We start from the raw sequence: 14,024 nt of genomic DNA on the forward strand, positions 1-14,024 counted from the left end.
AGCAGCCTCCCCGCTCTAAGGCGAGAGACGCACGTGCATAGCGGCTTGATGCGGCCAGGCCTTAGCGTGTAATGCTCGGGCAGGGCCCCTGCCTTCTCCCAGAGCCGAGAACCCGGAGAGCCATGGCCGGACAGGGCTGTGCTCAGGGGCCTTCTCCCCACGACACTGCGGGGCCCTGGGGATAACCACGTGCTAGCGATGGGGCCGCGCTGCGACCCCCCAGAGCCCTGAGCGCACACATCCCTCCGCCCCCCGCGGCAGCCCGGCGTCCGCCCACACCCCTGCCCGCCATTGGGGCCTGTGGCGGGAGCCCTCCCCAAGCGGGGGCGGCAGGCGGGCCGGGCCGCGCTGGGTGCAGCATGGCAGGGGAGCCGCGCAGCCCGCCGGTGAAGGTGCTGGCCGCCCAGCTGAGGCAGTGCCGGCGGGCCGCGGGTGGGCCCTGGCTGCTGGCACGGGAGGAGGCCGGGCGGGGCCCGCTGGCGGTGCCGGTGGTGTGGATGCAGGGCACGGTGCTGGCGGTGGAGGCCGGGGGCGCCCGGGGCGGCTCGGCCCGGCTGCAGGACGAGAGCGGCCCCTTCACGGTGCTAGGGGTGGAGCGGGTCCCCAAAGGGCGGCCATGCCTCAGCGCAGGTACGGGGGTGGGGGGCGGAGTGTGGGGGACCCGTATCGAGGGTGTGTACTCCCGCCCTGGGGATCCAAACTGTCCGGCGGCGGGGACCCCCCCCCCGTCCACCGCCATTTGCGGGGGGGGGGTGAGCTGTGCCTGCCCCGTGGGGTCCCCCACACCAACTGCCCCTAGGACCACCACCCAGCGCCTTCAGGGGGAGGAGCCCTGCTGCTCCTGCCCTATGGGGACCCCCCCCACAGGGGGCCCTACTGTTCCTGTCCTTTGGGGATCCCCATACACAAGCAGGGGGGGCTTACTGTTTCCATTCCTTGGTGGGTACTCCCCACATGCTGGAAGGCCTACTGTATTGCCTTGTGGGGTTCCCTGCACACACACACCTGGGAGGGTCTACTCCCACCCCATGGGTCCCACACATGCTGGAGCCAGAGCAACATAGTGATTTTAGTCCTACAATTCACACGAGCACATAGACAGCGACTCACCACATGCATGCAAGGGGGTTATACTGCAGAGGATAGGCAACCTGCAAGGATGCTTGTGCCAGATGCTTTCAGGCCCAGATCCTCAGCGCACATAATCATACACCTTCAACATTTCGAGAGGGTAAAGTATGCCTGTGGACTAGGAGACCCTGGCAGCACAGGTGGATGCTGCCCCAGTGTGGAGAGGCCCTGGTTAGGACATTACAGAGTGAGCCTGTCCCACACTCATCACACAACAGCAGGTCCTGCTGAGGCTCAGCTACCCCCTTTAGGCACTGCAACTTGCCCCCTGGCGCACAGGGTCGCGTTGCACAGCATGGCTCAGGATTGGCCTGGCTGCCCCCAAACTTATATGAATAGTGCTGTTACCTGTCACACATGCGATTCTAATTTCCCACAGTCAGAGGGCCAGCCACACCTGAGTGTCACTGCAACCCTGAGTGTCAGGGGCCAGGTCATAACACCTGGAGCATGAAGCCAAGCCCTGTCAACCCTGTGTGACACAAGCATCTTCAACCAGGACAGGAGGTTTTGGGGTCAAAAAGTCCTGCAAAAGTTGGGACTGTTGGGAGGTATGTATAATTGTTGCATGAGGGCAGGAATTTCTTCCTGCCTGGTGATCAGTTTATGCTTTGAAGCAGGAGGATGTAATAGCCCACCATATATGAGCTAGTGGGACTGCAGATGCTGTTCTTATTCATACAAATACCTAATCATTTTTCTTAAACGTTTGGTCTAATTTTGTGACATGGTAAGAATTCTCAGCTCTTCACACTATCAAGCCTTTGATGACTCAACATTTTTCTCAGAGGCTCTGCTGTGCCTCACATTTTGGCAAGTTTAAAACAAAATAATTGAATAGTTTAAAATGAAATAATCTTGTTTCCTGAGCAAGAATAATGAAAATGTTGAATGTTAATTGCGTTTTGTTTTCTCTTTTCTAGGAAAGTATGTAATGGTGATGGGCGTGGTACACTCCTGCAGTCCAGAGCCTATTCTTCAAGCTGTGAAGATGACAGATCTTTCTGATAATCCTATACACAGGAGCATGTGGAGCTTTGAAGTGGAGGATTTGCACAGAAACATTTCTTAGATGCTGTATATTTTTGTCAGCAGCCTAAAGGACCTGGAAACATAAATGTTTGCTTTTTCGCCACATGGACCTCAGCTCAAAGCATTAGACTGTCAAGAGTAGTTATAGCCTCATCTAGAGAATACTTTGATAGTCAGATATCTTAATCCACTAACTAACAGTTTTAAGAGTTATGGACAGGAGACCAAATTTACCATTGGAGAAAATGGGTACAGCTCTATTGACTTCAGTGAATTTGACTGAGATTCAAGATTTAGAGATCTTTATGCTCATGATAATCATAGGGAGATGGTTCATTCCCTGCACCAATAATGTTTTATGCCAACAGCCTGAACTGCATTAACTTTTCAAATAATAGTGGGTATTTCAATACTAGCTCCATTAATATAGCTGTCATCTGTTAGAATGTAGGGTTAGGCAGTCATAGTACTATATTCCGTCCTCCATTTTGCATAATACTCTTGCTCCCAATGTGAATTCTATACCTGGAATGAGGGCAGAATATGGTACATATTGTTTAGATTGTGTTTATGGTAAGGAAATGGTACCTTGGCTCCATATTTTTTTCTTTCAATAACATTCATATCCAGTTTGCTTTGTTTACAAGACATATGTCCTTTCTAACTGTAACTATAGTTTGGTGCCTAAAACTCTGCGGGTACAGCATTCATCTCTACAATATTAAGAGTAGCCTGGTAACAAAACCTATACTTCCAGTAAATTAAACAGAGATTTGACAGACTCACAGGGAGAAGATTTATCTAGGTCCAAAAAGTAAGTACTCTCACCACATCACACAGTAAGATTACCTCAGCCTAATTATGCATCTTTATATTAAGTTTTCTCTGCCTGGAAAGACAATGTTTTCCAATATACACTCTCGCTTTAAAGTTACTGTTAAATGTATATAATTTTTACCTTTGTCACTTCCTTTTCCTGTAAAGGACAAGTGTATGATACTGCTCTTTTGCCCCCAAAATAATGTATTTGGTCAAGTTTCAATGATAACTCGTGCATCCTAAATAAATACTACATTATCCATAAACTGTAGCTCTGTAGGTTGTGCGGAAAGAGACAAGTTCAACAGTATCAAATAGTTAACAATGTTAACTAACTTTGAGCATATGAAAACAAGCTTTTTGTCTTACTATAAACCACAAAGTGAATTTAAGATCAGGTATTGCACTTGGAAAAATTCTTTTTCTCACAATTCTATCTTGAAGTAAATATTGTCCCCATATTTACAGAGGCTCCTTGGAGGGTGTTGATGAAAGCACTGGGATTAGAATTTTGGGACTGCATACTTCCATCCCCGAGTTTAGTATTTGAGACCATGTCACTTCAGAGGCCTGGGTATAACTGAGGGGTTGTATTAAATGAGACCTTGTTGATTATACATGAGATTAGCCAAGACAGGTGTATAGAATTTTGACAGTATGGGTTAAATTTTTTTTTTTAATGTTGGGGAAAAAGTCCATTTGTAAAATGTAGCCTGCCAGCAAATTCTCGGTGTCAGCATTGTCAGACAACCATTTTTATTTATTTGGTAGCAGGTCCTTTCACATCGTAGTGGTTCTTAGTCTAAGAACTTGAATTTCATCTCAGAATGAAGAAAAACAAAGTTCACCTTCACATGCATGGGAATTAGATTGCGTGTAAAAAGCTTTGATGAAAAGGGCCAAATTCAAACCTCGTGTAAGGGAGTGCAACTCTGCTGGCTTCAGGAGACTTGTACCACTCACATTGCAGCTAAGTATGGCTCAAAGACCTTTTACTCATAGTGAGCAAGTACATAATGCAACAGATGTGAGTAGTTCCTGTTCATTAAATGTATATCTCAGAAGCAGTCTTTACTCAGTGTTGACTTAAATATTGCTGTCCTGAATTTAATTAACAATATCTCTATATCCTCCCCACCCTCCTGGTTCATGAGTCAAGGAAGCCCCAGGGATCCTGCTGCCACTCTGGGTGCTGCCAGGGGCAAGCCCCGGGGGTCCTGCTGCCACTCTGGCCTCTGCTGGGGCGGGGAGGGGGGGAGAACCCCAGGGGGCCAGCCACTGCTCCGTCTGCCCTGGGACTGCTGCTGGGAGACATTGAGCTGTGGTGAATCCCACCGCCCCTGGGGCCACTGCTAAGGCATTCCCTGGGTCAGCTGCATCAGCCACTGCTCGGGCAGTCCCCAGGGCCAGCCACACACTCTGTTACAGAAATCATGGAGCCCTACTTATGAGCAAGCTATGCAGCTCTAGTTTTTGGTTATTAACTATTCTGTTCCTTAAAGTTGAGATTGGCCCAAACTAAATCACTAGATCTGACCACCCCAAGCTTTGGGATGTTCCAGAATCTACGTGTGAATCTAAACTTTGTAGTTGGTGTTCTCTAACTTCTATAAAAACTCAAAACTGGAGACAAACTCTAGGAAAATTGGTGATCTTTGGCCTAAAGCTATTACTATATTTGACAATTGTTGGCTTGTAGAAGTGGCCTAACTGTAGTGCAGCTTCAGAGTTTCTTTGTAACGAAAAGCAACTTACAAAGTATACTGCAAAGATTTTGTGTGGATATTTTATAATAGCATTAGATCGTTAGACCAGCCTGAGTCGTTGAAACTAGATTCTTTTCTGGGAACTCAAAACTGAAACAGGTTCCTAAGAAAGTTGAACTTGGAGCATGTTAGCAAATGAACAGTTCTCTCTTTTCAGAACTTGTGCCCTTGCTTCATGTTTATAAAACAGCAACAACCTTGTGTTTTGCTCAGTGAATTGCTGTTGACTAGGCATGTGGACAATATGTCCCAAGTTTTATGGTATTGTCTGCGGTACTTGTGTGTGGTTGTGTAACTTATTGTGCAACAATGTGAGTAGTGAAATAAGTTTCCTTCAAGTCTTTCCATTTCCTAGTCCACACAATGACTTTCTTTTTCTAGAGCCTAGGACTCAGAAGGGGAATGGGAGGGGTACATGTTTGTGCCCATATGAATTTGAGTGCTTTAGGGTAAATAAAGGAAATCAGAAATGGTTACTATATGAGTTGTGGGCACTAGAAATACTGAGTACTTAGTATTTTTCAAAGGGCTCAATACTTTCCGTCTCCCTGGAGGGAAGGCCAGTATTGATATGTATGGTTGTTGAGGTACAATGAAGTGAACTGATGTAACTTACCCAAAGTGACACAAACTTCATGATAGAGATCAGTTAACAACTCAGGAGTTCCTGGCTCTTGCATTGTGTTCAAACTGCGCACCTGGTCTGACTAAACCACACGTTTATTTGAGAGAGCCTTTCTGCCGTTTGCCAGTCTCATTGGCATACTAAAATACTGTCTTTATGTGAAGCATAAATATGTCCACAATACCTTTTTGCAAAAGCACTTCACAAATCAAGCTGTCCTAAAATCTTCAGTAGCAACTTACATCATCACTAGTCCCACTCTAGTTAGCAGCTTAGTGACCAAGCATTTTTTAAATATCTAAAATCCTGAAACTGCAGGTTTGAATAGAAGCAGGGTCAAATCCCAGTGACTCTTAAGGGGCATATTCTAGGAGGGCTTGTGACTTCTGAGAATCATAAGATTTCATGTGATCTGAGTAATGGTTTTTGCTCTGCCTCAATCTGTGGCCGCTGTATGTTTTACTTTTCTTTGTCATGTTCTATAGATGAAATAGAAATGCACTGCTGGCATTTTAGCTGCAGAGCTCCCTAAGCCAGTCAACAGGAGGTGCAAGAATGTGTATTTTGCATCCTCCTCCTCCCCAAAGGCTCTGACATAATCTTCTGCTAGTTTGAGATATGAAAGACCTGATCTGACCCAGTTCAGGGTTAATGGGAGCTGCTTTACCATCACGCCACCGTTACTAGGGGAGGCTATAAATTGCCCATTTAAAAATCAAGAAGAAAACTTATCATGCAAAACAATAACACAAGAATGCTTAAAAAATGATTGGCCTGTTTTGTTAACAGGAATGGATAAGAAAGATATTACAGGTTTCAGAGGTTGCTGCTTTTTAATTCAACAGTATTTTTGTACAGATGTTCACTTTACAAGAAGCACTGCTCAATGGCTACTTATTGGCATCTCTGTTGGCAGGCTCTGCAGAGAATGGAGTAGTCCCTCCAAGACACAGCTGTAGCACATTTATGGGGCAATGTGGGGAAACTTGTGCTGCTCTTGCCCATGCTGTACTTATTCTGTGGATAAAGCAAGAACGTCAGTCACAGACCTTTAACCAACCCTAAATTCACCAGCAAAAAAACTATTTAAAAAGTAGCTTTGTTTTTTTAAATTGGTATCTTGTTTTCAGTAAGTGCATTGTACAGACACTTTTAGAGCAACCTGTTTTCTTTCTTGGTTTGAGTTCTATATTAATATCACAGTTTACTTTGTTAGGGTGTTTGGAGAGAAGCTTTTCTGTGTTTGAACAGCAGAGATACCAGGCAAAAATCAAAAGTTTTCTGTAGAACTTGGTGTTAGCACCACCTCCTGGTCATTCAGTGGCATGAGTGTACTGGTAACACATGTCAGCATAGCTCAGTATGCATATATGACTTTAGGTATATCACTGAATTCCTGTTAGCTCTCTCTCATGTTTTACTGATAGGTATATGGATGCTCACCCTTTCATTCCTATAAGGTGGATAGATCTTACACTCAGAAAGGCTCATGATGGGTTTAGTATTGCCCATCACACCCCAATTGTATATCATATTTGACATTGTTTGTAATAGAAAATGTTGAATATTTAAACACTGATTAAAGAGTAATTTTTTTAATGGTTACAGTTATTTTAATGTTAAAAGTCAGTATTAAAGCATGATGCAGTCTGTTAAACATGTGTTGCATTTTGTGCCAGAAGTGTCTGCACCTTGTACATCACCTAGTATCTTTCCTATCTTGCAGGGGCATGATGTGAGACTTGATTTTTTAACCTGTGGAAAGAATTTTGAGCTTTCCAGATACTACAGGAGAACAGAATACTCCACCACTAGGCTTTTGCTTGGCACAACCCATTTGTCAGTGTCTTGCTTAATCTCTTCTGGGCCTTCTACCATGCACCACCCTCCTCGGTGGGTACAACCACTCAGTATACCTCCACAAGGCCCCTATTCTAAAGTCCCTCTTAAAGACCTCCTTCTGCCTTGTCATCTACAACTGATGTGTATAAAAAACTCCTCTGTCTACTTGTCTGTATGTCCTTAAATTGTGAGCTCTTCAAAGCCAGGATCAACCTCTTCTTGAATGTATGGCAAGGGCTTAGTACAATGTAGAGACTAAACAAATAATAATTGGCCTGAATCTCCTTTGTGAGCTCTAGCTGCTACTTTAATATAAATACTAAAAAGTATTAATAAGAGCTCTCATTGCTCCTTTAAATTAATTTCTATCTGACTGTTCTCATTCTCTCTTGCTTTATTTGCTGACATTTCACTTTGTCCTTGCATTTCAAATGTTTCCATGAGTATGATCTCAGCAGGCATATGAGTGCTTGGAATTACACAAATTGGCTCATTTAAAAAAAAAAACAGCTGAAATTTGTATAACAAAGTCAATATTCACCATTTACAAAGCTCCTATAAATCATCAGACCAACTTCCAAATAATTTCATGGCAACCTAATCTTCGTATGTTTAAACCTCATGCTTGCTAGCACCACTTTTTTGATCAGCGTGGGTGGGATTTTTTTTTGTCTTCCTAAAATTATGGTATAAAACCATACTATGGGCGGTCTCTCAAGGAGCGTAGAACTTGGTTTTTTTGGGGGTGGGGGTGGGGAGAGTCTCTGTCCACACTGGTTAGAGAAACTAGGCTAGCAACTGTCATATTAAAATGCCTTAAAAACAGCCCTTACTATTGTTTCAGATATGTGCCCTGATCACACATCTACTCACAGGAAGTCTCCTGTGCTTGCAAGAACTCCCACTGACCTGAATGGGGCTTCCAGTCTGCCCATGTGGAGCAGCTTTGCAGAATTGGGCCTGTACAGTGGAAGAAGCCTCTCTATTAACATCAAAACTGTATTAAACCATGATATGGAATTGTTCATTAGCTCTGTGAATGCTGCTTAAATATGATAAAATACATAGTGTACACAGGACCTTAGAAACTAACAATGTTGGCAAAAATGGTGGAGCCATAGATCACATCCTGGATTAGAAACTTTTTCTACTGTCAAGCTACATTAGCCATGAAACTGGGGACATCCCTATCTATTCTTGGATAAACATCAGGGACAAAGGCAAATCATTCTTGTTTGAACACCTCGGAAGGATAGCACCTACTCTCATCCATTGATACAAGTAATGTGGAATTTGACTGTTTAGCTAAGGGTACGTCTACACTACGGGATTATTCCGATTTTACATAAACCGGTTTTGTAAAACAGATTGTATAAAGTCGAGTGCACGCGGCCACACTAAGCACATTAATTCGGTGGTGTGCGTCCATGGTCCAAGGCTAGCGTCGATTTCTGGAGCGTTGCACTGTGGGTAGCTATTCCGTAACTATCCCATAGTTCCCACAGTCTCCCCCGCCCCTTGGAATTCTGGGTTGAGATCCCAGTGCCTGATGGGGCAAAAATCATTGTTGTGGGTGGTTCTGGGTAAATGTCGTCAGTCATTCCTTCCTCCGTGAAAGCAACGGCAGACAATCATTTCGCGCCCTTTTTCCCTGGATTGCCCTAGCACGGCAACCATGGAGCCCGTTCAGCTTTTTTTTTTACTGTCACCGTATGTGTACTGGATGCCGCTGACAGAGGCGATACTGCAGCGCTACAAAGCAGCATTCATTTGCTTTTGCATGATAGCAGAGACGGTTATCAGCCATTCTGTACCGTCTGCTGCCATTGTAAATTGGCAATGAGATGACGGTTATCTGTCGTTCTGTACTGTCTGCTGCTATCATGGGTGCCCCTGGCTGAGGTCAACTGGGGCACAAAGGCAAAAATGGGAATGACTCCCCAAGTCAATCCCTCCTTTATAGTATCTAAAAATAGAGTCAATCCTGCCTAGAATATGAGGCAAGTGTACTAGAGAACCAGAGAGCACAGCCACTCCGTGTCAGATCCCGCAGAAATGATGAGCTACATGCCATTCACTGGGGGTGCCCCGCAACAACCCCACACGTTGCTTCCCTCCTCCCCAACCTTCCTGGGCTACCATGGCAGTGTCCCCCCATTTGTGTCATGAAGTTATAAAGAATGCAGGAATAAGAAACAGCGACTTGTTAGTGAGATAAAATGAGGGAGAGGCAGCCTCCAGCTGCTATGATAGTACAGAATCTTTTCTCTACACATGAAAGGGAGGGGGCTGATGGAAGCTCAGCCCCCAGTTGCTATGATGAGGACAGTTACCAGCTGTTCTGTACCATCTACTGGGAATGACCAGGAATCATTCCTATTTTTACCCCGGCGCCCCCAGCTAGGCTCACCTGAGACCAGCCAGGAGCACTCACGGGCTGATGATGATGACAGGTTGCTCTTCTTGCAAGCAGTGGACAAAGCAGGCGGCGGCCAAATGATGTTATAAGGGAGCATTGTGCAACTTTAAATGAGTATGTTCCCTAATTGAGCAGCAACATAACAACGTTAACCGGGACGACTTTAAATGAGGTGTTACTGTACTTGGCACTGGTGAGGTCCTAGGCGGCGTACCATGTGTCATACTTTAGGAAAGATGTGGACAAATTGGTGAGAGTCCAGAGAACAGCAATAAAAGTGATAAAAGTTTAGAAAACCTGACCTCTGAGGAATGGTTGAAACACCTGGGCATGTTTAAGCTTAAGAAAAGACAATTGATGGAGGGACCTTACATAAGAACATAAGACTAGCCATACTGGATCAAACCAAAGGGCCATCCAGCCCAGTATCCTAGTAGCTTGCGGGGACTTGGAACCAGGGTGGACCAGCAACCCTTCCCCCACCCCCCATCGGCTCCCTGTTACTGGAGCTGGTTGCTGGTCCACCCTGGTTCCAAGTCCCCACAAGCTACTAGGATACTGGGCTGGATGGCCAGTATCCCAGTATCCCCAGTATCAATTTACAACTTTAAACGAGTATGTTCCCTAATTGAGCAGCAACATAACAACGTTAACCGGAACGACTTTAAGTAAGGAGTTACTGTACTTGGCACTGGTGAGGTCCTAGGCGGCGTACCGTGTGTCATACTTTAGGAAAGATGTGGACAAATTGGTGAGAGTCCAGAGAACAGCAATGAAAGTGATAAAAGTTTAGAAAACCTGACCTCTGAGGAATGGTTGAAACACCTGGGCATGTTTAAGCTTAAGAAAAGACAATTGATGGAGGGACTTTACATAAGAACATAAGACTAGCCATACTGGGTCAAACCAAAGGGCCATCCAGCCCAGTATCCTGTCTACCAACAGTGACCAATGCCAAGTGTCCCAGAGGGAGCGAACCTAACCTTCAAATATATTAAGGTCTGTTATAAAGGTCTATGCCTACTGAAGGTAGGACAAGTAGTAACGGGCTTAATCTGCACCAAGGTATCTCAGATGATAAAAAGGCAATTAGTGAACCAAACTATATAAAATAAATACAATCAAATGTCACACTGAATTGACACCAATAAAAGGGATCAATGGAAATAAAAAAGTTTCATTGGGTTATTCCAAAGCAGGACAGGAAGTTTTACTTACACTATGAATATGTGACTTTCTACACTTAAAATAAACTCAGGCCCAGATATACTCCACCTTAGGCTGTATTTAGAAGAAGGAAGTCTTTTTTTTCTTTTTAATGAAAGTTTGGCAACACAGATAGGATCCAATACTGAAATCCCTACTCGGGAAAAACTAGCATTTAAGTCAGTGCCAGTCTTGTTCGAATGAGAACTGCTAGCATTGGCCCAAATATTGAAAGGTCCCCAACAGTACTGAACTCTTAAGGAATTATATAGCTTAATACTACTAGCTGATTTCACAAACGTCGTCATCAGGCTATTGTAAACATGGTTTGCAGATATTAACTGAATAGTCAGACACTTTTTAAAATTTAAACAAATATCTGTCTCTGTATTTAGAGAAGTTAATTCCTCTGTGTGTGTCTTACATATGCTATTAGAGATGGAGCCCAAACAAAACTGAATACGCCTGAGGTTTAGTGGGTTTAGAATAAAGTCCAGATTCAAATTTTGCAGCTGGGTACTGTCTACATGCTGGGCAGCCCAACCCCCCGTATTCCCTACTGATTTATCACTAGCTCCTATGAGAAGTATGTAATACAAATGCACACACCTAGAAGTATGCATGCACATACATGTGTACTGAGCATTCTTTTGACAAGGCTTTATTTATGTGGCCTCATTCACAAATATCTGATGATCTTCCCCTGTGGTCATGTGTAAAAGAATCTTATACTCTTGTAGTTTTTCTTGCTTCCTAAAAATGTAGTTGTACATTTGTAGTCACCAAATCAATCAATCTTTTGTGGTGGCAATGAGTTTACAAATGCCAAATAACTCGTCATATCATTTCATGTATCAAGAGAGCCTCCATTTTCTCCTTTCCAAGCCTCAGCAGTGCATACAGCAGACAAATTAGCAGCGTAAATCTAAGTACTTCAATCCTAGCAGCTGCATAATTGCCTCATCTGCAGAGTCCTATCAGTTACATACAGTATATGCTTTTCTTTGCAGTAAACAAGTTGTAAATGGATCATTACATCTTAAATGATTATTTGGACAAGTGTGGTAGTAATTAGCATGGCAATGATTTGTATGTCTGTTTCCTTTAATGTTCTCAACAACTGAAAGTGATGTAAGGACTTCTTTTCTCCTGAATAAAGGACTGTACTGTACATGTAAACAAAATAGTAATTATTGGGGTCAGTTTCAAAGATTCATATGGCCATTTTTCTCAGAAGATGATTACAGCCTCAAATGTTCCCATATTTGAAGCCATTCTTTATTGTGCTTAGGCAGCATATAATACAGAGCAAGGAACCATGTCAGCAGTAGTAGTAGGTTTTTAATTATCTATCTACTGTAGTCAATAAACAGCACATACAGTTCAAGAAGGGTGCTGTTATCTATAATATCTGGAAACAAAGAGCCAAAAAAATTATATGTGCAGGAGAAAGCTGAGGTGTGTTGTAATAATTCAGGAATGTGTTTGATTATATAGATACCACCTAAAGTTCAATGTGCAGTTATTTATAATCCCTAAACTACAAGATGTATCAAAACATTGCAGTCCTGCCTAACCAGATTGCTTTTCATTTAGCTACTGGTATTGCACACTTATGTTTACAATGGCTGAGGATCAGCACTAGAGCTACAAGTAGGGAGGCAGAGGACAGATGATTCCAAACAATGTAAATGGGAACAGTAGTTGTCTCTTGCAATTGTGAAATGAGCACTGTAATTCAGCTGCTTAGAAGAAATGGAACAAGAAGGTAACCAAAATATAGATGGAATAATGGAATGTGCTACTCCATATGCTGTTGGGCACCATCATTTAGATCAGGTGATGGGCCTGATTCTAATTTCTAATTTCCACACCAGCGTAAATCATGAGTAAATCTGTGGAGATATATCAACCTACAGCAGCGGCCCAATCTTTCTCTAAACTACTCAAGAGTAACAAACATTGTTTCATCTTGGCAGGGACTCTAGTCATGTAAATGGTTACAAACCCCAAGAATCACTCCTTTGAAAGTTTTCTACCTCTGCATTCTAACGAGAGAGCAGCAGAGAGATGGATCTGAGATAACTGATGGTCAGATTAAAATAGTGGTTTTGATAATCTTGGAATTCTAAGGAATACAGATCTCATTTAAAAAGAGTGGAAGGAAGGGAACCTTTTTTGTTTTTTGAATCACAAAATATATATTTTTGATAACATGAATCCAGATAAATTATTCAGAAGAAAAACAAAGGAACAAAGCAAAAAGATCATCAAAGAATTAGAAAACATGGGAAAAATAAGTTTATAATACTGTAAAAATATTTTCACTAAGCAAATTCAGAGGAAATAAAGCAGCCAGCAGGGAATAAGAAACGGAGGTGGTGTCTGCTCTAGAGAGTTAAAAACAAAAGCTGAAATATAAGCTGGAGGGACAAAACTGAATGGAGATGAGCAAAAAACTATGGAATGGTGTTTCTGTTACTTATAGCCACGTTACTAGATAACATTTGAATGTTAAGTCTGGCATCCCAGCTAAAGTGTTTGGGATGACCAGAAATGAAACTTACCACATTGAGAAGGAATTTCCAAAGGGACAAAATTTCTGCTGCACAAGTGGACAAATGCAGCTGCCAAGTTGCAGGCAGCTTTCAACTCACTGGAGTCACAAGCATCATACACGCACATGCTGTAGAATGGTTCGGGGTCCACCTTAAACATGAACAGAGTTATATGTAATGTTTCAGTTACATGAAGCAAAGTACACAACTCTTCTAACAGGTTGATGATAATATGGAAATGTGAATAAACCTTGTCTTGGGTTGTCAGCCTCAGCTGCACATGAGAACTTAGGTGAAAGGAAGGTATTTAGACCATATCAATAGTCTATAAAATAACTCTCACAGTTAATTTGCCTATTTGCTGTAAAGAATGAAATCAAGAACTTCAGAGGAATTGACTTTTTTCATTCCACGTCTGTTTTCTGAAATTATTAATACATCTTTTATTATGACTGATTCTAGGGTTCTACTGTATTTCCATATTCTAGACCAGTATGATAAACTACAATGTCAAGCCAAGGTAACATTTCATAGATCAGAGAAATGTATTTATGTGGTGAAGAGTGTGTGACATTTGGATAGTCCTTCTGTGATACTGTTCTGATCACAACAGAGGATGAGTTTCA

The 14,024-nt window shown here is 43.0% G+C and overlaps 2 protein-coding genes across 6 annotated transcripts in view; one reads left to right on the plus strand and one right to left on the minus strand.

Moving 5' to 3' along the window:
* The first annotated feature begins 359 nt into the window (after window positions 1-359).
* RMI2 (RecQ mediated genome instability 2) lies at window positions 360-2,221 on the plus strand. Its single transcript, XM_030578111.1, has 2 exons — window positions 360-630; window positions 2,055-2,221. The coding sequence occupies exons 1-2, from the start codon at window positions 360-362 to the stop codon at window positions 2,201-2,203; spliced, it is 420 nt and encodes a 139-aa protein (XP_030433971.1). The 3' UTR covers window positions 2,204-2,221.
* A 4,081-nt stretch (window positions 2,222-6,302) lies between these two features.
* LOC115658723 overlaps window positions 6,303-14,024 on the minus strand; it is a 196,434-nt gene continuing 188,712 nt past the window's right edge. For all 5 annotated transcript variants that reach the window (XM_030578103.1, XM_030578104.1, XM_030578106.1 and 2 more), the window contains 2 exons: window positions 13,408-13,549; window positions 6,303-6,390 (listed from right to left, as the gene is read on the minus strand). In XM_030578103.1, coding sequence (XP_030433963.1) covers window positions 6,386-6,390; window positions 13,408-13,549 — 147 coding nt within the window. In that variant the 3' untranslated portion in view covers window positions 6,303-6,385. The remainder of the gene's footprint in view (window positions 6,391-13,407; window positions 13,550-14,024) is intronic.

This window comes from Gopherus evgoodei, chromosome 10 (assembly GCF_007399415.2).
Source record: "Gopherus evgoodei ecotype Sinaloan lineage chromosome 10, rGopEvg1_v1.p, whole genome shotgun sequence".
NCBI lineage: Eukaryota > Metazoa > Chordata > Testudines > Testudinidae > Gopherus > Gopherus evgoodei.